The following is a 25811-nucleotide window of genomic DNA, read 5'->3' as shown; positions in this document are numbered from 1 at the left end:
ACACCCAAAGTTGTCACCGTACTTCCAGGATGGTAAAACAGATCTCTTTGAAAATCTAAGTCACTAATTAGGACAGCCATCTCTTGCCTACTACAGTAGAGAAGATGTAACCTTGAAGGATTTCTAAAGGAAGGAGTCTTCTCTCTGTGGATATGTAAGTTGACAGAAAGAAGAACACGGGAGGCAGAATGGACAAGTTATTTGTTTGCAATAATCTAAGATGAAAATAATCAAATTACTGTGAGATACATGAAACAAGGAAAGGGTAACATATAAAGTGCAAGAGTTTTATAATAGTTAATATTTCATCCACTGTCAAACATGTGCACATTATGGAGAACAATAGCAAAACATTATTACATATCCCTTTACCTCTCAATTTTATACCTACCTAGTGACTGAAGAGAAACAAACAATGATCTGACGTGTCTTCTGTTAGATGTGCACTGTATTAGAGACGTAACAGTGGAAATTGTGCGTAAATCATCTGTTTGCTTACTCTATGGGAGGTTGGCAAAGGATCCTAGGAAAGGAGCCAACAAACTTTTTTTATAAATGGCCAGGTAATAAGCATTTTAGACTCTGCAGTCTGGACTCAGTTCTGCCATTGAAACACAAAAGCAGGGCACTTGGGTGGTTCAGTCAGTTAAGGGTCTGCCTTTGGCACTGGTTGTGATCCCAGGTTCCTGCGATTGAGTGCCGCATCAGGCTCCCTGCTCAGTGAGGAGTCTGCTTCTCCCTCTCCCTCTATTCCACCTTCCCTTGTTCTCTTTCTCTCTCTCTCCCTAATAAATAAAATCTTTAAAAAAAAACAAAAAACAAAAAACAAGAAACATAAAGGTCTTCCTCTACTCTGCTGCCTGCAGGATAGCCCGCATGATCCGTCAGGAAAGAGGCAACGCCCTGCTGGTTGGAGTAGGAGGCACAGGAAAGCAGTCTCTCACAAGACTCGCAGCTCACATATGTGGTTACAGATGTTTGCAAATTGAACTTAGCCGGGGATATAATTACGACAGTTTTCACGAAGACCTGAGGAAGTTGTACAGACTGGCTGGCGTAGATGACAAGAATATGGTATTTCTCTTCACAGACACGCAGGTGATGTTTAAACAGCTAAAGTACAAGTGTCATGATCGCGTGTGCTCTGAATGGTGTGTACGCTGTAGTTCAAGGAACTGTTCCCTCGGATGGCCGCTGTCCTTGACCTTGTAAAAGACTTTCATTCTCCATTTTCACTATTTTACCAACCCCTGTGTTACCCTTTAAATTCTGAGTAAGTAAATATGGTCAAAGATTAAGGGGATGAGAGAGATTTGAACTTTTCTTTGAGAAGGATATAGATAATAGAAAGTAATGAATTATTTCTATAGCAGTAAATATAAGGAAGTTATTCCCTAATTGAAATTAGTTAGGGAAATATGCCTTACACAAGAAAAGGAAAATAACAATGGCTGTTTTAAGGTTAAATTAACTTTAAAATTAAAATAGGATTACATGATTACATCTATGTCTATAGGAATCAATTTAACTGATCTTGAGTTTGTTCTAAAGAAGAAAATTTTCTACATTGACTATACTGGGCATTTTAACATTAGGGAAAATTAACCTTTATAGAAATTGGGCAAGGAATAAAAAAGTGATCTGATGCATAAATATTTTAAATTATTCAAAATTAAGTACCAGCTTAAAATGGGAAAATATTTTTAACATCTGTGACATACAGGGAATTTATATCTGAATATAAAATATTTTTGACAGGGGTGCCTGCCTGGGTGGCTCAATTGGTTAAGCAACTGCCTTCCACCCAGGTCATGATCCTAGAGTCTCAGGATCTAGTCCCACATCAGGCTCCTGCTTGACGGGGTATCTGCTTCTCCCTCTGACCTCTCCCCTCTCATGCTCTCTCCTCTCATTATATCTCTCAAATAAATAGATAAAATCTTTGGGAAAAAAACATTTTTGACAAATGGGAAAGGACCCATACCCTAATGTATATACACCACCAGCTCTGGCCACCAGCAGCAATTTGAGTGGAGAGTAAAGCAAACAGAAACATTATTCACAGAGCAAAGCCAGTGGCCCCATTCAGAATGGACACTTGGGGTACAGGTTGGCTTGAGTCAAGACCACAAAGAGAGAGCCTTTCTGGCCTACAGTCGCCTTCTGGCCACCCTACAGCCTTGCTTGGGGAGTCAAGAGCCAGTTCTTTTGTTCCACCCTGGCAGAGAAACTAATTTGTGACTCCTAATTTGTGACTCCAGTCATTGCTGAGCACAGCTTTTAGCTCATGTGACCAGGGAACCAGAATACACAACAAGCTGTGTAGCCCATCTGATAGCCCTGCTCCCTGTCTGCAAAGCCAAACCAGTGGCTTCATCTGGCCAGAGAACTCAGTGCGTGGTCTTGCTCAGTTTAGGTCCCCAAACAATGAGCCATGCAGGTCTTGGGTCCCACTCCTCTGCCCCACCAGAATAGGGAAGCTAATTCGTAGCCTTATCTCCTACTGAGTATAGTACCCAGTCCCAGCCATCTAGGAAGCCAGACCGGAGAATCTAGGCAACTACACAGCCCACCCTATAGCCCTGCTTGGAGAGAGAACCAAGTGAGCAGTTCTATCCAACTCTTCTCAGACAGCAGCACTCCACCCCCAACCTTAGAGCTTGGGCAGTGGCCTCAACCCCCAAAAAGACCCTGACAGCAAATCCCATCTGCTTAAGGATTGCTGACATGTCCAGAAACCCAAACTCAGCAGACTGGTGAAGAACTGTATCTGCCACAGTGAACCTGTGAAGTCTGGAAGAGGAGACCGCTTACTCAAATGTGCAGACACCAGTGGAAGGCATGAAAGATCATGAAAAATCAGGGAAGCATGACACCCACCAAAGAAAATGAACAAAGCCCCAATAACTGGCCCTAAATAAATGGAAATCCTTGAACTGTGAAAGAATTCAGAATAATCCTCTTAAAGAAATTTAGTGAACTCTAAGAACACACAGACAGCTAAACAAAATTGGAAGAACAATGGATGAATAGAATAAGAAGATCAACAAAGAAAAGGAAATAATTAAACAAACAAATAAGTTAAACAAATCCTAAGCTGAAATATACAATGACTGAACTGAAAAATTCAATGGAGACCTTCAAAAGCAGACTGGATCATGCAAAAGACAGAATCAGTCACTTAAGAGACAGGACATTTGAAATTATCCAGTCAGAGGAGCAAAGAGAAAGAAGAATGAAAACCCTTACAGAACTTACAGGACAAAACAAAAAGAAACAGTGTCTGAATTATGAGAATTCCAGAAGAAGAAAAAGAAAAAGGAACCAAAAATATATTTAAAGTAATAATGGATGTAAACCTAACAAATCTAGAGAGAGTAAAGGACATCCAGATCCATGAGGCTCAAATAGGTTGAAGCTGAATGGAGCTACACTGAGACATGTTATAATTAAATATATAAAGAACTAATGCAAATCAATAGCAAAAGAAAGTTCAGCTTAAAAAAATGGGCAGAGAATCTAAATAGACAGTTTTCCAAAGAAGACATGCACATGACCAACAGGTACATGAAAAAATACTCAACATCAGTAATCATCAGGGAAGTGTAAATCAAAACCACAATGAAGTATTACCTCACATAATTATATGCCAACAAATTGGATAACTGGAAGAAATAAATAAAATCCTAGAAACAGAAAGCCTACTGTGGCTACCATCAAAAAGACAAGGGACAGCACGCATTGGCAAGCACGTGGAAAAACAGGAACCATGTGGACTGTTGTAGGAATGTAGATTGGTGCAGCCACTATGGAAAATATTATGGAGGTTCCTCCAACACTTAAAAGCAGAACTACCATATGATTCAGCAATCTCACTTCTGAATCTAGAGCCAAAGGAAATGAAAACAGGATCTCAAAGAGATGTCTGAACTCCCATGTTTATTGCAGTATTATTTGTAATAGCCAAAATATGAAACAACCTAAGTGTCCATCAATAGATGAATGGATAGAGAAGATATGGCATGTACATATATACACACACATACATATATATAAGTATATACACACATACACATAATAGAGTATCATTCAGCCCTGAGAAAGAAGGAAATCCTTGTATTTATACAACATGGATGAACTTTGAGGACATTATACTAAAAGAAATAGTCAACAGAGATGACCTATATGTGTCACATATATGTAGTCACCTAAATGTGGATCTAAAAGAAGCCAAACTCATGGAAACAGAAAGCATAGTGGTGACCAGGGGTTGAAGGTTGGGGAAAATGGTGAGATGTTGGTCAAAGGGTACAAACTTCCAGTCATAAGATGAATAAAGTTCTAAGGATCTAATCTACAGCATGGTGACTGTAGTTAACAACACTGTATTATATCCTTTAATTTTACAAAGAGAGTAAATCTAAAATGTTCTCACCACACACACACACACACACACACACACACACAAGAAATGGTAATTATGTGATGTGATGGAAGTGTTAGCTAATACCATGTGCTAATCATGTTGCAATATATAAGTGGAGCAAATTAATACATTGTACACCTGAAATTTATACAATGTTATTTGTCAATTATATCTCAATAAAGCTGGAAAATAAATACAAATACAGCCTTTTTTAAGTGAAAAGGAAAAGACAAGCACATCAATAAAAGAAATTTAAAAATGTAATAAGAGTGCGTGGGTGGCTCAGTGGGTTAAGCCTCTGCCTTCAGCTCAGGTCATGATCTCAGTGTCCTGGGATTGAGTCCCACATCGGGTTCTCTGCTCAGCAGGGAGCCTGCTTCCTCCTCTCTCTCTCTCTGCCTACTTGTGATCGCTCTCTGTCAAATAAATAAATAAATAACATCTTTTTTTAAAAAATAAATAAATAAAAATAAAAATATAATAAAATGTGAACATGAAGTTCCAAAAACAAAACAAAATAAAACAAGGGCTTTAAACACCTGAAGAAATGTTCAGCCTCACTAGTAACCAAAGAAATTTCAATGAAGATAAATATCAGGGGTTGGCCTTGCACACTGACAAAGGTTAAAAATCATAAGATGCAGTGTTGACAAAGGCATCAGGAAATAGGCCTTGCATAGCCCTCAATTGTGAATTAGCAAAATCATCTGGAAGGTAATTGGCTATATGCAGTTAAAACCCTTAAATTTCTCTTACTTACAATTACAGCTGCATACAAAGTTGTATGTATAAGAAAAACTAATGCAGTATTTTAAAATAACAGTTAATTTAAAATATGAGAGGGTGGCACAAGTAAATTATAGTATAATTATATAATAGGACAGTTTGTAAAAAATTTTAAATTACTTTGTGGAAGTACACATTAATTAATGTGAAAAGTGTTTATGATGTGTTGTTACATCATAACATATACAAATCATCTACCATACAGGTTCTTTGGTTTGATATGTAACTAAACAGATATGTTGTATATACAACATGTCTGGGTCCTGGGATTTTTGAGTGATTTTTTTTATTTTCTTAATTTTGTTTAGCTGTAGTTTCTTATTTTGAAATGAAGATTTCTTATTGAAGTTTAATGTTGCTTTTATAAGCAAGTTATATTAAAAAGGCTCTTAGTGTTAAAGCTCCAAAGATCAAATCAGAATGTCTTGCTCCCCTTTATGCAAACAAAAGGTTATTATACCCTGTTGAAAACCCCCATCAATCTCAAATGTTCTATGTTACTGGAGACCAAATATAACCATAATAACTAAAATTAATGTGTGCATGTATGTACATATGTATAAAACTATTATAAATATGAGAGAAACAAGACATTAAAAAAGTTTAACTTGCCATTTCTAGCAAATACAAAGTAGAAATAAGTATGTTTAGATAATATAAAGAATATAATTTCTAAGCGAGAATTAATGGCTATGTACTACATTTATATTTTACAAAGAAGGTAAATATGTTCTAATATTACTAAAGGTTTACAAAAATTGATCAAATTTTAGGCTTAAGCAAATTTTCAACAAATTCAAAAAAGCATTAACTATAGTGATAACATTCTTTTCCACGCTCTAATCAAAAAAGAAAGTAATGATGTGGCTCAGGACTTCAAAATATTTGTATAGAGGCACCTGGATGACTCAGTTGATTAAGCACCCGCCTTTGGCTCAGGTCATGATCCTGGGATCCTGGGATTGAGCCCAGCATTGGGCTGCCTGCTTATTGGGGAACCTGCCTCTCCCTTTCCTCCCTGCTCATGCTGTCTCTTGCTATCTCTCCCTCTATCTCTCCCTGTCTCTTAAATAAATAAAATCTTTTTTAAAATTTGTATTAAAAAATTCCTGAGTCAAGGGGCACTGGGTGGCTCAGTGGGTTAAGCCTCTGCCTTCGGCTCAGGTCATGAACCCAGGGTCCTAAAATTGAGCCCGGCTCGGGCTCTCTGCTCAGTAGGGAGCCTTCTTTCCCTTCGCTCTCTCTGCCTGCCTCTCCGCCTACTTGTGATCTCTCTCTGTGTGTCAAATAAATAAACAAAATCTTTTTTAAAAAAGTCCTGAGTTGAGAACATCACAATTTAAATCTCTATTTAGAGAACAGGGAAAATGAACTTAATATAAATAGAAATCTGTGAATGCAGTCAAAGAGTTCTTGGGATTGAATTTATAGATTTGAATAGAAAATTAGAAACTACATATATAAATGACTTAAAAACTTCAGGAAAATAAAGGTCACAAGGAAGCAACAAGAAAAATAAGAAAAGCAAATAATAAGAGCAGAAAAAAGTAAGTTAGGACAAAAAACTAGCTAGTGTTTGCTCTTGGGGAAAATCAACAAGACAATTGTGCCAACTTCAAGAAAAAACAAAGTTATAAGTGAAGATGAAAATACAGAGACTTCATCATAGTTAAGTATATAGGGCTCAAACTTTTTAAAACTAAAAAGTTAACTAAAAAGTATAAATGATAGATTTCTTAAATATTTGCATCAATTATTAGAGGCAAAGGTTTATTTTGTAATATGAAAATTACTCATTCAAATTGAAAAGTCAACTCCAGTGTATAAATGGTTACAATTTGAACAGATTTTTAACAGAAAATAATAAATGTGGAATCATATTTGCCCTTGCTAATAATCAAAGAAATGCAGATTAAATTCTCCCAAAGCAAATTTCTCCCTAAACTAGCAAAAATGTGTTAAGTTTAATGAAATTTTACTTGAATTGAATGGGAAATTTAAAAATCTTCAAAATCCAGAAACTATTCATGCACTTTAATTGCTAATCCCACTCCTGAGAATTTTTTTTTTTTATTTATTAGAGCCAGAGAGTGAACAGGGGGCAGGAGAGAGAAATATAGAGAGAAGGAGAACTCCCCACTGAGCAGGGAGCCTAATGTGGGGATCGGATCCAGGACCCTGAGATCATGACCTGAGCAAGGTAGACGCTTAACTGACTGAGCCACCCAGGCATCCCCCACTCCTGGGAACTTATTCCCAGGAAATAATCCAACTGGAGAGAAAAGCTATAGACCTACATATGTTCTTAAAATGTGAACTAGACTGTGGACCATTTAAGTCCGTGTAAAAATATGGCGCATGAGCTCAGTAGTGAGTTATGTTCCCACTAATGGTTATAAATACAATGAGTACTCCACAGAATTATGGATAAATATTTATGAGAAAATGTTAGCTGAAAAAAGGCAGAATATGAGATGGTTACATAAGGATGCCTGGGTACCTCAGTTGGTTAAGCATCCAGCTCTTGGTTTTGACTCAGGTCATGATCTCATGGGTCATTAGATCCAGCCCCACATTGGACTGCATGCTAATCGGGGAATCTGCTCGAAAAGTCTCTCTACTCCTCCCCTCATTTGCATGCCTACGTGTGCACACATGCTTGCTCTCTCAGATAATTTTTTTTAAAATAAATAAATGGAAAATAAAATGTTCATACATATTACTTGAACCATGTAAAAGATGAACGTCTTTTAAGAAACAAAGAGGAATGAGAAATGAAAAATCAATGTACTTCTGTGTTAGAATACATATATATATATTTTTAAAGATTTTATTTATTTATTTGACAGAGAGAGACACAGTGAGAGAGGGAACATAAGTGGGGGCAGGGGGTGAGAGGGAGGAGCAGGCTTCCCCCTGAGCAGGGAGCCCAATATGGGGCTCAATCCCAGGACCCTGGGATCATGACCTGAGCCAAAGGCAGATGCTTAATGACTGAGCCACCCAAGTGCCCCTGATTTTACCTCGATGTTAGAATATTAAGATTCTAATTTTTAAGGTTTTGTTTTGTTTTTTAAAGAGAGAGAGAACACACCAGCATTCTGGTATCTCTTCTTTTTTTTTTTTTTTTTTTTGAGATTTTATTGATTTATTTGACAGACAGATGACAAGTAAGCAGAGAGGTAGGCAGAGAGAGAGAGAGGAGGAAGCAGGCTCCCCGCTGAGTGGAGAGCCCAATGCAGGGCTCGATCCCAGGACCCTGGGATCATGATCTGAGCCGAAGGTAGAGGCTTTAGCCCACTGAGCCACCCAGGTGCCCCAAGGTTAATTTTTTTAAAGATAAAATGAACTCAAAGTGAATTTTGATTAAATATTTGGTTTACAATTCACATGTAATAAATGTAAACTGGTTGGATCACTCTGCTCTCTTCTACAGATTGTAGTGGAGGAGTTCCTGGAAGATATAAATAACATCCTGAACTCTGGCGAAGTGCCCAATTTATTTGAAAAGGATGAACTGGAACAGGTTTTAGCAGCCACCAGACCAAGAGCGAAAGAAGTAGGCATTTCCGAGGGGAACAGAGATGAGGTAGGACATGTCACAATGGTGATAAGGCTTTAGTAAAACAAGAAGTTGTGTTAGTGTCCCTTCATTTCTTTTTCTTTTTTCTTTCTTTCTTCTTTTTTTTTTTTTTAAACAATCTACATATCTCTTTGAGGAGTCCATGGATGGATTTTTTTTTGTAATATATTTGCTTTCCTTTGTCATTCTATGTATTTTACTCCCTGCATTCAAAGCTTTGGTTCACCACACTTCCAGAGAGGTCAGTGGAAAGCAGAAAACAGAAACCCTACTGCTCCACGGAGGTCATAGTCTTGTCCAAACTGAACAGTTTGCCTTATCCTTCTTTCAACACAAATGGATTTCACACATCCTCAGTGCCCTGCCTGAGGAGTCCAATACTTTTGATTTCCTTGCCTATCAGCAAGGTCAGAGCACCTGAAACAGAAATGGGTTCCCCCACGTCTCCGGGCCCAGCGCCATCTCAGGAACCACCCAGCTTGTGTCCTCTTCCATTTCTCCAATACAGTGCTGGATTCCATGTGCTGCTGTTGCTCCACCCTAGTGCTTTCCCTTGCTTCTGGACCTTCTTCAATTTATTTGACCATTCTTTCTTATGCCTTCTCCTCTGTGGCCTTTTGTGAGATCTCCTCTACTGCGAGGTCAGGGCTGGTACGGACAAACAGCAGGGTCTACTTGACTGACGAAAGCAGAAAGGGGTTTATTTGAGAAAAACAGAATCACCGGGAAAGCCCAAGAAAAGAACTCCGGGCTGAATTCCTCGGCATGGCCATGAAATGCTTGCAGTGGAAGTCAGTGGTTAGGGAAGCTGCCAAGCCCAGAAGCCACTGAGCCCGTCAGCATTCAGCGTGCTGCCAGCGCAGGTGCTGTACCTGCAGCCACACATCCCCAGCCTCATCAGGATATAGCTGCGGAAGGAGCCACATCCATAGATAGTTGCTCCAGGCCCACGCCACTTCGGCCAGACTCTGCCTCCACACAAATGGTGGCCCTGCCCCCGTCTGTCTCCTCCACTGACCTCTACTCCAAAGCACAAACTTGTAGGAATACCTCTCTCCACCTTATTCAAGAGGCCTCCTTAAAAACGCGGACGAGGAGAATCTACATCTCTTCTAGAATCCTAGTTGCAGTGGAGTCTGCCAAATGTCATTTTTAATCTTTCCAGGCTGCGTGAGGGGTGGGAATGGAGGTTGACCCAAACAGTTCGTACATCTGCTACACTAACGTTTTTATTTGGTATTGGTAGACCCAGAGGCATTAGCTAACACTCATTTTCATTATTACCTTGTCCTTATTTTAATTAAAAAATATCTTTTTGGCAGGTGTTTCAGCACTTTATCAGCAGAGTCCGTCAGAAGCTGCACATTGTTCTCTGTATGAGTCCCGTAGGGGAGGCCTTTCGGTCCCGATGCCGGATGTTTCCATCCCTTGTGAACTGCTGCACTATTGATTGGTTTGTCCAGGTTGGTGACATCCCAGGATAGTACCTCTCTGGAAAGTTGGATTCACTTGATTTTTTTTTTTTAAAGTAGTCTCCATGCCAAGTTGGAGTCCAACATAGAGCTTGACCTCATGACCCTGAGATCAAGACCTGAGCTGAGATCAAGAGTCAGAGGCTTAACTAACTGAACCACCCAAGTGCCCTGGATTCACTTGATTTTAAAGGGGTAACACATTGCCCAAGAATAACTGAAGGGTACTTGCTTTTAGCTTTAAAGTCTGCTAGGAATTTATTCCTAAGCGGTGGATGACAATGATAATGATCGAACAAAGGCTAAACAGAATTTATAACGGAAGAGGAGACTATTGAATATAGCAATGTGGAAATTATTGGTCATCTTGAGAAGAGCCTGGTTTCAGTGGAGTGATGGGGTAGAAGGTTCAAGAGAGAAGAAAGAGGAGGAATCAGAAACAGTGAGCATAGGTGATTGTTCCAAGGAGTTCTGACCCCAAAAGAACACCAAGAGCTGGGTGGTAGTTACAAGAGTAGGTGAGGTCAAGTTTTTAAGGAGGAAACACAAATACCATGCATGTATGCTGATGGAAATGATCCAGAAAAGAAATATACTGACGGAACAGCAGACAGAGTTAAGTGTAGTTGTACCAGTGGCATTGAATAGGCAAGAAGAGATGGGATGGAGTCATCAGTGAAGGGGTCGGCCTGGACAGGGAGCAATGCACAGCGTACCCCAGAGGAACAGGAGCAGGGATAAATGAGCACAGGTAACAGGGAGATGGGAAGATGTGGGGGGCGAGAGATCACAAGGTTCTGTTTCATTGCTTCTGTTTCTTTTAGAGACGTGGGAAGTGAGGTCATCAGCTGAGAATGAAATGGAAAGAGGAAGTGTTAGCAGTTGTAAAAGCTTTTCTGGGCTGTACTAGGAACCCGTTCGAGCTAGTTGTCATGAAGTTAAAGTGAGGGCGGTTGGCATGGTTGTGTGTTTTTCTCTAGCCATGCTCAACTACACAGTCACAGACATGGCATAATGGAGAGTTGCATTTGACTAAGGTTCAGGTGAGTGCAGAGAAACAAGATAGGAGCAAAGAAGTTGAAGAGGTGAGGAGGACAGTGATTTAATAATGGACCTGCATAATAAACAGAGTAAGGACTTGAGGTCCTCCCAATGTATGTGATTTTTTTTCAATGGAATTATTCTAAGCACACCCATTCATTTATTTATTCAATTAACCAATCCTGATTGAAAAATTTCCATGTGCTAGCCACTGTGCCAGGGATAGAAAATCCAGCCCCAGACCCCTCTCTAATGAACTCAGCCATTGAGTTCATTACACATTATAGACATGAGTAGGAATTCATTGGGTAAAAGGGGGGACAAAGCAAGGAAGAGGTCTGGAGAAATGCATTTTCTTACTTGTTAAAACATATATTATAAAAACGAGCAACAGATTTTCCAAACTATACCTTTATTTCCAGTGGCCCAGAGAAGCACTTCTTTCTGTGTCAAAGACATTTTTCACAAACATCGATGCTAGAAATGAAGAACTGAAAGAAAAGCTTTCCCTCATGTGCGTTAATGTTCACCTGAGCGTCTCTACTATGGCGGAACGTTATTACACGGAGCTCCGCAGGCGGTACTACACGACACCTACCTCCTACTTGGAGCTCATCAATCTCTTCCTGACTATGCTGAGTGGGAAGAAGCAGCAGCTGGTTTCAGTAAGTGTAATATTATCAATAAAAAAACTTTTTGTTGTTGTTGTTTGAACTCAAAACTTGCCAGAACTAGCAGAAGATCTACATGCTGTCTTGCCTGCTAGAACCTTCTCCACCCCGACTTGTGCCCTTGACAACCCACAACAGACAAAAAAGAAGAATGTCTCATCTTGTCAGCTGGGAGGACTTCCCCTTCCTTGATATGTATATTTTTTCTACTGTCCTTTACCTAAGTGTGCCTCCGTGGAATGAGATGGACATTGTAACAGCAGCAAAGTGAGGCAGTGAATCAGACAGCTCTGCAGTATTTCATGAGAAGGAGAACCTTTTGCTAAGCAGCAGAGATGGAGTTTGGTGGCTTGACATGTGTCCATAGTTGCCATTAAGAGCGAGGACTTCAGTGTCAGGCAGTCCATATACAGCCTATGTTCTGCCTCTTTCTTGCTGTCTAACCCTGAGCACGTTTTGTAACTTCTAGGTCTTAGTAGAAAATAAGGTTTAGAAATTTCTATATCTACCCTTTGGATTGAGTGGAGTTTAGATAAGATACTGTTTGTGATGGGCTTGGAATATGATCTGACACGTGTGAGGTGCTCAGGAAAGAGTGGCTGCCATCACCATCGCCATCAGCGGGCTGTTACCATGAGTTGAAATTTTCAACATTTTAATCAAAATTAAAATAGAAGGATAGACCATTAAGATATTTTTAATGTTTTTCAGAGGAGTTTTACTGGTCAATAAATACATGCTTTGTAAAATAACTTGTTAGATATTTTGGAACCTGTCAATTTGAACCAGGCTTTCTGACTCACCTTGAGAAAACAGTTATTCTCGGCTGTCTCCTCTTCTAAGTACTGCCTCTTTGATCCTAGTCAGAAGTTCCTTACCACCGGGAAGTAGGGTTCAGATCCAGCAACCAGAGCTGAGTTCCCAGAACACTGCCTCCCAGAACACTGACAAGTTCTTAGCTCTGCTTACCCATCTTGAGGAAACAAATTCCTAGAGCTGTGGCCTCCAGAAATTCCTATCTGAACTTACCCCTTGTTCATTCAATGAGCTGCCAAACTGCCAAGCTAAGGGAATAAAAATATGATGTGATTCCTCAGTGAGTCCACATTCCAGTGACACGCCATCCGCTATGCCTAGGGAGCATGGATCTAGAACCACCATGGTGAATGTCACAGTCATTTCCTAGAGTTCTGTTACCTGAAGATTTCTGTCCATTCACAATTTTATTTACTTATTTATTTATTTTAATTCCAACTTTTTGAGTCCTTATGGTTTTTTTTTAAGATTTTATTTATTTATTTGACAGAGAGAGATCACAAGTAGGCAGAGAGGCAGGCAGAGAGAGAGGGAAGCAGGCTCCCCACTGAGCAGAGAGCCCGATGCAGGACTCGGTCCCAGGACCCTGAGATCATGACCTGAGCTAAAGGCAGAGGCTTAACCCACTGAGCCACCCAGGCACCCTCCATTCACAATTTTAATTATTACAAACTGATTTGCCAACTCTGTAGATATAAAATTTTAATACATGAGTAAAAGATACCAAGAAATGTATTTTTTATAATAGTCATAGATATTTTATTGTCATCTAGGCACGCGACCGAGTGAAGAACGGTCTCACCAAGCTATTAGAAACCAATGTACTAGTCGATAAAATGAAATTAGAGCTCTCAGCTTTAGAACCTGTCCTTTTTCAAAAATCACAAGATGTTGAAGCCCTGATGGACAAATTGGCAGTGGATCAAGAGAACGCCGATCAGGTATGCCTCACTCCCTGACGTTGTGGGTGAGAAGGCTTTGATCACCAGCTGATCACCTGTATGTCGTGACATGGGATTGGATGTTTTCAATTTTTGTATGTCCTTACAATAATTAAATGATAGTTTTAGCAATGCTTTTAAGTTGTAAACAGCCTACTTTCAATGAATCAGGCTCGTTCTCTCCCTGAGACTGAGTGAACCCAATGAGTGGGACAGAGAGTGGTGAGAAAAGTGTCCCCAACAAATATAAACAGGCAGCTCCTCATCTCCTAAGAAGGGACAGTTTGTTCTAAGAGCTTCAGCTCAGTTATCCCATCAGCCTACATGAGATGGACAGAGAGCCTAAAATGTACTGTAGCTAATCCTCTTTCAGTATTGATGCAATCCAGAGGGGCAAATAGGATGTACTGTTACTGGCTTTGTTTTTAAACATTGAAATGTAAATCCTGAGACCACCTAAGCAGCCATGTTTCCATGGTTAGGTCCGTAGCATTGTGCAGGAGGATGAAGCGACAGCAAAAGTGAAAGCTGAGGAAACCCAAGCAATTGCCGACGATGCTCAGAGAGACCTTGAAGAAGCTCTCCCTGCCCTTGATGCTGCTAATAGAGCTCTGGACTCCCTAGATAAAGCGGACATATCGGAAATCAGAGTTTTTACAAAGCCCCCAGATATGGTCATGACTGTTATGGAAGCGATTTCTATTCTCTTGAATGCCAAGTGAGTATATCCATAATCATGTGTTACCAAAAATGCATGGGGGAATTGCTTTGGTGTTTTTCCACATTTTATTTGTATGTGCTCATTCTCTTCTCTGCCTTTTCACAGAATTGGTCAGTCATTCAACAGATTGATTCAACAAGAATTTTTTTGAACATCTGTGTTGTTCTAGATGATGAAAGATACAAAGCTCTTCTCTATAAGGCACATACAGGATAGTGGGGAGAGAGACATGAAAAATAATTTCAAGATATTCAGTATTTGCATAGTACCAGGACTCCCCCCCCCACACCTCAGAAAAAATAGTGCTTGTAGAGAAGAGTGAGCAGGTTTCTGAGCGATGATGCTCAGGTGGAAAGCGAGACTGTGGGGAGATGCTTATGGACTGGGTTGGGGCTGGGGAGGAGGGCAGTGATGACAGCAGGCAAGGTCTTGTGTTTCATCCTGGAGATACGTAGTTTCCAAACCTTCTTTAGGAATACAGACTTTTTTCAATAAAAATTATAAGAAATCTTTCTATGTAAAACTGACCACGCAAGGGTAGAGGGCTCAGGGGATCCCTGCCCAACTTCCCTGCTTACTCTCTGGCCAGCATCTAAGTGGGGCTGGGGAGTCCTGCAAAGTGCAAACAAAAAGCCCCAGCCAGAGGGGACTGGGAACCACTGAACATTTTCAACATAATCAGCTTTTCGTGTGAGAAAGAGCAGTCTGGCAAAAGGTCATGAGGGGCAGGGTTGACGGAGAAACATAAAACCAGGTAGAAGGTGATTGTAGTGTCCTGGCAAGATATTTTAAGGACCTAAACTAAGGCAAATGGGATAAAAATGTGAGTGCTGGGGCATTGTGAAAATAAAACTATTCTTTCTGTAATATCTTACATTTCTAAAACTCTGATTTCTTTCTCTACCAAAATGGGGGTTGGATGAAACGTTAGTCCTTCAGGAATGTCTCCCCAGGAATTGTGGTGTACTTAACTACCAATGGCTGGGATTAGAGTATCAAGATTAAAACGACCCACTGATTGGGATAATATCTTAATGCTCTCAAAAGAACACATTCCTTTTGTTCTTAAATTACTTTATTACAGTGCTATTAACTTATCCCATCTGTCTTTCAGGCCTGATTGGCCAACAGCCAAGCAACTTCTTGGTGATTCTAACTTTCTAAGAAGACTTTTAGAGTATGATAAGGAAAACATAAAGCCTCAGATATTGGCAAAACTTCAAAAGTATATTAACAATCCTGATTTTGTGCCTGAGAAAGTAGAGAAGGTGTCCAGAGCATGTAAATCCATGTGCATGTGGGTGAGAGCAATGGATTTATACTCTAGGGTAGTCAAAGAAGTCGAACCAAAGAGACAAAAACTCCGTGCTGCTCAGGTACAGTATTTGTGTTGCAACATTTTATACAATTAAAGGCCATGATCATTAATCATTCAAGCTCCTGTGACTTTGAAAATTGGTTTTTGTCGTAGCAAAAGAGCTGGGGAAGATTGTTCTTTCAGAAATGACCTCTATAATCAACCCTTTCCCAACATGAAGGGAAAATGAGTTCTTAGCATATTCATATCATCAGGCCGGTGATATTTTTGAGGTGCCTTTTCGCTCTAGCGTGTGACGCTCTGGGTTACGTTTGCTACTACTCCAGCACTCCGTGGTGGCTTCTGAGGTTGTAAAGCCTGCTTGAGCCACAGTCGGATGTGAGGCCCCAAGAAGAGCAAAGAACGCTCACAGAGAGCAGTGGGTTACTGACTTACTGACGGAACCGCCTCGCTATAGCAGAGGTGGCAAACTTTCCCTATGAAGACCCAGAGAGTAAATATTCTACATTTTGCTGACTATTGGGTTTCCATGGCAACTCCTGAACCCTCCTATTGCAGCACAGGCACTGCCATCAATAATCCGTGCATGAGAAAGCTTAGCTGTGTTCCAACATCACTTTACTTATGCACACAGGAATTTGAGTTTATTCAATTATCATGTGTCAGGAAATATTCTTCTTCTCTTGATTCCCCCCACCCCCGCAACCATTTAAAATTCTAAAACCAGTCTTAGTTTGCTAACTGTACAAAAACAGGCAGCAGGCTGGATTTGGTTTGCAGACCCCTGCTCTAGAGAAATTGTTAGGAAAGATTAGTTTTCCCAATTGCGTGAATCTTTTATTTATTTCATCATTTAAAGTTAATCCATTGTAGTAACTAATTAATATCAAATGCTTTGGGATTAATGTGCAATGGTACTTCTGTTTCTCTTTTCGTTTTATGATTTATTTTGTTGGGCTTTGTTTCTTGTTTTGTTCTGTTTTGATTTTATTCTACTTTTGTTTTAACTTTGTATACCATATCAAAATCTCTCAAGACATGAAAAAGAGAACATAAATCCTATTTTTTAAGTGTGTTATAAGTAGGTAAATTTGATTTTCTTTGGGGACCTCGGATTTTCATTTTAATATTTACTTAATTTTATTAGGCTGAACTTGATATCACTATGGCTACTCTGAGAGAAAAGCAAGCATTACTAAAGCAAGTAGAAAATCAAATACAAGCCTTACAAGATGAATATGACAAAAGTGTGAATGAGAAAGAAAGCCTAGGTAAGTAACTCATAAAATTTATCGTGGTCAGGAAATTCCTGATTTTTTTAATTTAATTTCAATTAGCCAACATATAGTACATCTTAGCTTCAGATGTAGAGTTCAGTAATTCATCAGTTATGTATAATACCCTGTGCTCATCATATCATGTGCCCTCTTTAATGCCTGTCACCAAGTTACCCCATTCCCCCACCCACCCCCCTCTAGCAAGCCTCAGTTTGTTTCCCATAGTTAAGAGTCTCTCATGGTGGGCACCTCAGTGGCTCAGCTGGTTAAGTGCCTGGCTTTGGTTTGGGTCATGATCCCAGAGTCTTGGAATCAAGCCCCTCATCAGGCTCCCTGCTCAGTGGGGAGTCTACTTCTCCCTCTCCTTTTGCCTTCCCCACTTGTGTTCTCTCTTGCTCTGATCTCTCTCTCTCTCAAATAAATAAATAATCTTTAAAAAAAAAAAAAAAAGTCTCTCATGGTTTTCCCCCCTCTGATGACTTCTGTTTTTCTCTCCTTTCCCCTATGATCCTCTGCCCTGTTTCCTATATTCCACATATGAGTCAAACCATATGAAAATTATCTTTCTCTGATTGACTGACTTTGCTCAGCACAATACCCTCCAATTCCATCATGCTGATGTAAATGGTAAGCATTCATCCTTTGTGATGGCTGAGTAATATTCTGTTATATGTATATAACCACAAGGAGATGCCTGATTTTTAAAAGTAGTTTTCAGGTGGTCAGACCTCAACTTCCATCCAATATGTAGGATGCATTTCCCCAGAGTTACTACACTAACTTTCGAGTGTAACATTAGAGCTGCACACGTGCCATAGTTTCTGCTCCTGAGTGAAAGGCTTATTGGGACATGTTCCACTATAACACGATGTGCCTTATGAATTTGATCCACAAAATAAGTACTACAGACAGAGCAATATTCAGCCAGAGTAATGGAGTATCAAAAAGAAGCTGTTTACATGGGAGAGACAAACTTGGACTTGCTTCTGGAATGGGAAGTAATGCTGAATTAGTGTGAGGTCTCAGAGATGCATTGACATTACTAAGTAATGCTGATGCTGCTATAAACAAAAGCAGTGAACAAACTTCTTATATTTTAGGAAAATACTGAATAACCTAACTTGATTTTCTTAAAATTTTCTAGCAAAGACTATGGCTCTGACCAAAGCACGTCTGATACGCGCTGGAAAGCTGACGGCTGCATTAGGAGATGAGCAAGTTCGATGGGAAGAAAGCATCCAGAAGTTCGATGAGGAGATATCAAATGTCATTGGGAATGTGTTTATAGCAGCAGCTTGTGTTGCCTATTATGGGGCCTTCACAGCCCAGTATAGGAAGTTGGTGAGTAAACTCACTTTCTGGGAGGAGTGGTGACTGGCAGAAGCAGGACAAGGAAAATCATTTAGAGGGAGGCTCTCCACTGTGAAGGTTCTTCATGATGGAAACTCATTTACACATTCCACAGCCCTCCACCTCCCCCATCAGCCAGCAGTGACCTATCCCTAGGAGTCCCTTAACACATTTCTTCCTTTCCTTTCCTGCCATAGAAAGTTATCATCACTTCCTTATACAGCTCAAGAACCTGGGGGAAGAAAAAGGGCAAGGGGTCCCCACACAACTTATGATCAGCAGTGGCATCTAAAGTCAGCTACGATGGGGCATCTGGGTGGCTCAGTCAGTTGAGCAGCTGAGTCCTGATTTCAGCTCAGGTCATGACTTCAGGGTTTGAGATTGAGCCCCACATCAGGCTCTGCATTCAGCTGGGAGTCTGCCTGAGATGCTCTCCCTCTGCCCAAGGCCCCCATGTCCATGCTCACGCACTCTCTCTCTCTCTCTCATTCTCTCATAAATAAATAAATCTTTATAGTCAGCCAGGATGAAGTGCTCTGAATTGGAGATACTGCTACAAATGTTTAGGCAATGGGAAGGAGCAGTAAATGAAATTATTTGGAGAGATTTTCAGGCCATTTTTATGAAATGCCTTCCTAAAAGGGTTTCACCTGGATGCCTGGGTGGGTCAGTTGGTCAAGCATCTGCCTTCAGCTCAGGTCATGATCCCAGGGTTCTGGGATTTAGTCTCAAAGCGGACTTCCTGCTCAGTGGGGAACCTGCTTCTCTCCCTCTCCCCCTGCTTGTGCTCTCTCTCTCACTGTCTCTCTCTCTCTTTGTCAAATAAATAAATATATTCTAAAAAAAATAAGGTTTCATTCTTGCCCTTGAGTTATAAAACCTAGTTAGTAGAGGACTCATAGACTTAGCAGAAGGGTCATCTGGTGCCATGTGAGCAGAGCCAGTGGTGCTTTTGGACCGTCCCATTCACTGAAGGAGGGAACATACCAACATCCTCTGCCCCATCTAATAGTTGCTAGTAGCACCCACAGTCATTGTGATGACCCCCAATTCTCCACATGCTTCCAGGCTCTCCCAGCAGGGACAGTACACCCCTGGTTGAAGGCTACTGTGACAGCATTTGTTGTTCATATGTGAGAAAACTGAGGTTCAGATGAGGGGTGACATGCCCAAAGCCACAGCTGGTTTATGGTATGGTTCAAGGCGCCAGATCTCCATCAGACAACTTCTTGTGTCCTATGCTTTGATGCCAGGATGCAGTGGAGACCAGCAGAACTTGTTACCATAACATTTTATGTGTATCTCCATTTTGCTGAGTGTTCCTGACTATACAAAAAAGCTTTCCTCCTCCCACAGCTTATAGAGTATTGGATCCAGGATTGTCTATCTCTGGAGATTCCAATCAATCCTTCCTTCAGTCTCATTAACATCCTTGGAGATCCCTATGAAATACGGCAGTGGAACACAGATGGGCTGCCCCGTGACACAATATCAACAGAAAATGGTATTTTGGTTACGCAAGGGAGACGGTGGCCTCTGATGATTGATCCCCAGGATCAGGTGCGTGACACGTGCTTCAGATGCTGAGCAGCCTCCTAGCTCTGCTTCCTGTTCAGCTGTCTGTTCCAAATTGCAAAAGTGGACTTGAACACACTTGTAAGATGCTGGGGATTTAGACCTAGCAGGGAGTTTAGAAGTCTTCTAGACCACAAGGCGCCTCGGTGGCTCAGTCAGTTAAGTCATCTGACTCTTGGTTTCGGCTCAGGTCATGATCTCAAGCCCTGAGTTGGGCTCTGCTTGAGATTCCCTCCTTCCCGTTGCCCCTCCCTAGCTCACTCCCGCTCTCTCTCTCAAATGAATAAAGCTTTTAAAAAAAAGGATTCTAGCCCAAGTTCCTAACTTTGTGGAGGCAGAAGGTGAAAGGAAAGAGTCTGCCTGCTCTGCATACTTGATTTTGATTGGTTTTCTGTTTTCTGTGGGAACAGAAATTCATTCCCATCTAGTGTTCCAAAAAGGTCTGAAGAGTCAGAATGAAGTCATAATAGGTTGGGTTTTTAGGGCAAGCCTGCCTGGAATTTACAGAATCCTATTATCTGACTCCTAAATCCATGGATTATACTGTTCTGAGAGGGTTTAGAAAAGGGAGCTATTGTCAGAGCAAGAAAGACAAGCTTGGATACATTAAGGATGGGCTTTTTCCCTATACGTGTCTCCTCTTTATTTGCTCCAAATTTGAATAAAATGGAAGAATCCCAAACACTAGGGTTTAAAAGATGTTTTTATTTGCAGAGGGGTATTTTATTTTATTTTTTTCATCTTTCAAAACTGTTTCTAAATTGAACAAAATTTCTAAACTTTACTCTTAAAAACTTTCACTTTCATTTGTAAAACTCTAAGTCCGGTGTCCTGCTCTGTGCTTTCTCAAACAGGCAAACCGTTGGATAAGGAACAAGGAAATGAAAAGTGGTATAAAGATCATTAAGCTTACGGATAGTAATTTCCTACGTACACTTGAAAATTCAATCCGACTTGGTTTGCCGGTCTTACTGGAAGAGGTGTACTTGCTTTTCACTTTTCTTCAGTTCGATTTCAGACCATATCTGGAATCTTCTATGGGTCACACCTGCATCGTGCTGGAAACACGAGTCAGCTCCATTGGCGAATTGCTCAAACGGATTGCTTTGCTCCTTAAACAGTGTACTGTCATGTGGGGAGCATCTGATGACTGAGTGATTTTTCTGATTCCAGACATGGTTTTGGTGTTGATGGGATGGGCTGTTCCCTGACACTGCTAATTCTTGGTTCCCGTGGTGGCTCTTGATGGTAAGCTGCCATGGAAATGCAGAGTGGCAGTGCCAAAGGGCTCCGCTGTCTACAGTGGGGCCTGTCTACACACGCTGATGATGGGAAATCAGCAAACGTTCCAGAAGGCATAAATAATATTACTCTGTACCTTCTAGCCTTGACCAATACAGGCAAGGTTCTGTACTGGGTCCCAGGCCCTCGCTCAAACCCTGGAGTTACAGGGGAGGGTAAAGTCTCTCCAGACCTTTGCTGCAGTTATGCTAGCCCCAAACTGGATTCTTAAACCCCGGCTTGTATTGTAACAAAGGAGGCCCTAGGGGAATTTCTTCTCTCACTGCACGGCACAAACGACTTTCTATGACGTTCTGCCCCTGGTCGGTAGGCCTTGTAACTGTAGCTGAGTGCCTGTGGGAGCCGGAGATGGGCCCTGGTCAGCACGCCAGCCAGAGAAGGATATTCTCTGACCAGGCCTGTCCTGCTTTCTGTGACTTGGAGTCAATCATTAACATGCACCTAGCTGCTTTTTACATTTGTAAAGTGGTATTTTTCCAACTTTGTCTCCACCCATTCATGGGTGTGTAATGGAGTTAGTCCATCTCAACCAGCATTTTTTAATGAAATAGAATAGATTTTTAAGAGCACAAAAATGGTATCATAGGTGGGAATGGAAATTTTATCTCATGAACTTTTAAGAGAACAACTTATATTCTTCAGTACCATGTCACGGTATGAAATAGGTTTGTTAACTATGGATTACAATAAAATTTTGACAGATCCTGAGCCATCCCCCATCACACCCGTGCTGACATAAGGATTTTTTTTCATGAGGTCCAGCAGCAGTGTCTACATACCCAAGTTCTTGCCAATGATCAAATTCGCTTTGAGGGAAAGAAAATAACTATCGTTATTTCCACAAACTTTCTTTTTTTTTTTTATAAATTAATATATTTATTTTCAGAAAAACAGTATTCATTATTTTTTCACCACACCCAGTGCTCCATGCAATCGGTGCCCTCTATATACCCACCACCTGGTACCCCAACCTCCCACACCCCGCCACTTCAAACCCCTCAGATTGTTTTTTAGAGTCCCTAGTCTCTCATGATTCACCTCCCCTTCCAATTTCCACAAACTTTCTGTAAAGAGCCAGATACTTTAGTTTTTTTTTTAGGTCACATACAGTCCCTGTACAAGTATTAGTCAAGCAAGTATTCTTCTTTGTTTTGGTTTGGAATTAAGGTTCCATTTTTACAACCCTTTAACAGGGTGAAAAATAGTTTTCAGCTTAAGAGCCATACAAACACAGGCCCAGGGAGGGCAGGATTTGGCCTGCAGACTGTCATCCCTTGTCTTAGAACAGCCAGGAGAGTAAACAGATTGTCTGGGTCCTGTTGAAGGGCCACCTGCGGAGACCCTCCTTTCTCAGATTCTTTCTCATGCGCATGAATGATATGTACAATTCGTCTAAACATCTGTATTGCCTTCATGTGATCTTATTTTCTTAGACAACCAATAAGATAACCATTGGAAAATATACACCATGAGAGGAAGTGAGTGCACAGGGAGAGAAATACCTATGAGATCCCCGGAAAATGTTCATTCAAAGTAAATTTGGAGACCTAAGAAATCTAGAGAAATTGATGCCATCAATTTTAATGGCTTTTTTTTTTTAAATTCTATTTTAACTTTCAAGCTTAAAGAAACCTTGGATCCAGCTCTAGAGCCCATTCTCCTGAAGCAGACGTTCGTAAGTGGTGGACGGCTGCTCATTCACCTTGGAGACTCAGACATTGACTATGACAAAAACTTCAGGTTCTATATGACAACCAAATTGCCAAACCCACACTACCTGCCCGAGGTATGAGCTCCTGGTCTGGACTTCCCAGCCCAAGTGGACTATTAACGTGTGTGGGTCTCTGACGTTTGGTGGGCGCTCTCCCCCATCCCTCTTGCCCCTCTGCTCTGCCACCCCCATTCCTTCCACTGTCCTCCACTCTTGCTTCTCTGCTGCATCCTGATATCGATCGCAGTTGCCCTTGTGCTTGCCATTCAGTCGGACTTGAGTCCCTCCCAACCCAGTCCGTAGGCGCTGCCTTATCCTCTACCCTTAGCACCTCCATCTCCCTCCCAGCCCACAGCTGTTTGCATGACCCAGAGCAGCTCTCCCTTCTCATTCTTCTCCCTCCTGCAGCTCAAGGCCATTTATGCCCCTCTTGCTGTGGCCCATAAATGAAACAGGGCTTCACGGAAAGTCTGTAGGGGAGAGGCAGACATGCCAGTATTAACATTTGCAAATGCCTGTGGCCTGCAGCCCCAAATAAAGAAGTTGCTGGCTTGAAAACTCTGGTGACTGGCACCATTGGAGAATCATGACTCACACATTCAGTGTGCCTGTACTAAGCGTTCTGGAGGAGGGGGCATCTTGTCCTCCCGCATGCCCTTAGACCTTGAGGGGATCTCTGTGAACCTTACTTCTGCACTGACCCTGAGCTGGATCGGAAGAACTAACTCTTGTGCTGCAGAGCCCAAGGCAGTTGCAATGGAAATGAAAGCCGCTGGGTCTCCTTTCTCCCTTCCTGCTCGGGGTCCCAGGAGGTCGCTCATCCCCCCCAGTCCCTTGGTGCTGCCACAGCTCTAGGCCACAGCTCTAGGCTCTAGGTCTTCCCAGCATGGCGGGTCTCCCCTTCTCCAACAAGGCCCATGCACCAAGGGAAGGAACTTCACAAATCAGAACTTACTCCATCACCTCTCCTCCCATCCCCCCCAAAATAAAATCCTTGCATATACCATTCCAAATGGTGTCATTTTCCGTTGAGTTGCTGATTTTCTGAAAGCTGCCTGTCTTCACTAACTGTGCTCAAGTTAAATGAAGCAGGCACGCTTCTGGAATAAGAGGAGAAAAATGCCGCTAAAGCCCAGGTCAGCCTTGAGGGGTATAATTTTCACAGCCACTGGCAGAGCTCACATCCAAAGATCCATGGTGAAATTTAGAAAAGTGACCAATGAACCGACGACTTACAACCCTCTCACTTATGCATATTTCGGGAGGGAGCATCGCACACCTTACCCAGCACCAGCTCTGTGACTGCGGCTTACTTATTCCTTGTCCTGGATCCTCAAGTCAATTAACCAAAAAGTGGAGATAAAGCCGACTTCAGGGATTTGCTGTGAAGATTAAATAAGAATAACGTGTAAAATATGGGATGTTCAAACACTTTTTTTTTTTGCTGTTAACTTATTCAAGTAATGTCAGAATACTATAGCAACCTTTTTTCATAAAAATATTACAGTGACACTATATATAAAGCCCTATTTATTATCAGTCATCACTTCTTTTCAACTAGGACAAACTATGTACATGTCACTCTAACTGAGTGATATTGGTACCTCATTTGGTCTTCACAAATACCCTGTGGTTATAATCATTACCATCCCAATTTTTAAATCTCAGGAACTGAAGTACAGCAGGAATGAGTGTCTTGTCCAACATGCACTAAAGGGTGTACCTGGAATCAGAACCCAATCTTTCTAACCCTCTGCTGGCTCACCTTTCCTTAAAGCATCATGTAGGATCTATAACTATGGCCTGTGAGGGACAGGGGTGTCACTTGTACAGCAGGGAAAATCACATTAGGATACCATAAGACACAGTGTGGGTGGTGGGGGTATGGGTTTGTTCACAACTAGACCTGAGGGACATCTAGCTACGTAATAATGGGCCCTGTTCTACTAAAGAAAGCACTTCTTATTTTACCCATCTGAACTTAAGCATGTAACTCTATGGTTTTCTTTCAGGTGTGCATTAAAGTTACCATTATCAATTTCACCGTAACCAAATCAGGTCTAGAGGATCAACTGTTAAGGTAAAAAAAGGGGGAAAGGAGGAGCAAGCAAAGTTTCCTAATATTTTGTTTAGCAATTGTGACAATGAAAGCATTTTTTAAATTATTTTTATTAACATATAATATATTATTTGCCCCAGGGGTACAGGTCTGTGAATCATCAGGCTTACACATTTCACAGCACTCACCATAGCACATACCCTCCCCAATATCCATAACCCAACCACCCTCACCCTATCCCCCCACCCCCCAGCAACCCTCAGTTTATTTTGTGAGATTAAGAGTCTGTTATAGTTTGTCACCCTCCTAATCCCATCTTGTTTCATTTTTTCCTTCCCTACCCCCCACAACCCCCACCAACCTCTCAAATTCCTCATATCAGAAAGATCATATGATAATTGTCTTTCTCTAATGGACTTATTTCGCTCAGCATAATGCCCTCTAGTTCCAACCACGCCGTTGCACAAAGAAAACATTTTCATGTGTGAAAGCACCACTCATGAGTCCTCAGTCATAAAGGTGATAGTAAGTAAATGACCAGGTTCTTCATCTCTTCTCACTTCTCTAGCTGCCAGACTTGCTCACAGTCTTCTCAAGGACATCCAGGATATACCCTTAATTCTCAACCATGATTTGGGCCAGGCCTTCAGTGTGGCCCTGCCTCTTCCCCTTCACTGGGGTTTCCAATCTTGGGCAAGTGAATGAAGTCTGTCATCCTGTGGTTTCCTTGAGATGTGAGAAAAGCTCCCAAATATAGCTTTC

The 25811-nt window shown here is 41.2% G+C and overlaps 1 protein-coding gene across 1 annotated transcript in view; it reads left to right on the top strand.

Moving 5' to 3' along the window:
* Nucleotides 1-25811, top strand: part of DNAH6 (dynein axonemal heavy chain 6) — a 227255-nt gene that overhangs the window by 118375 nt on the left and 83069 nt on the right. The window contains exons 46-58 of the mRNA XM_059405712.1: nucleotides 867-1098; nucleotides 8649-8801; nucleotides 10118-10258; nucleotides 11731-11973; nucleotides 13569-13736; nucleotides 14219-14454; nucleotides 15572-15833; nucleotides 16923-17046; nucleotides 18197-18393; nucleotides 19759-19962; nucleotides 20832-20957; nucleotides 22901-23065; nucleotides 25003-25070. Of these exons, the coding sequence (XP_059261695.1) occupies nucleotides 867-1098; nucleotides 8649-8801; nucleotides 10118-10258; nucleotides 11731-11973; nucleotides 13569-13736; nucleotides 14219-14454; nucleotides 15572-15833; nucleotides 16923-17046; nucleotides 18197-18393; nucleotides 19759-19962; nucleotides 20832-20957; nucleotides 22901-23065; nucleotides 25003-25070 (2319 nt within the window). The remainder of the gene's footprint in view (nucleotides 1-866; nucleotides 1099-8648; nucleotides 8802-10117; nucleotides 10259-11730; nucleotides 11974-13568; nucleotides 13737-14218; nucleotides 14455-15571; nucleotides 15834-16922; nucleotides 17047-18196; nucleotides 18394-19758; nucleotides 19963-20831; nucleotides 20958-22900; nucleotides 23066-25002; nucleotides 25071-25811) is intronic.

Source organism: Mustela nigripes, chromosome 7 (genome assembly GCF_022355385.1).
Source record: "Mustela nigripes isolate SB6536 chromosome 7, MUSNIG.SB6536, whole genome shotgun sequence".
Classification (NCBI taxonomy): domain Eukaryota; kingdom Metazoa; phylum Chordata; class Mammalia; order Carnivora; family Mustelidae; genus Mustela; species Mustela nigripes.
Note: the sequence above shows the minus strand (reverse complement) of the source record. Positions and strands in the feature narration are given on the sequence as shown.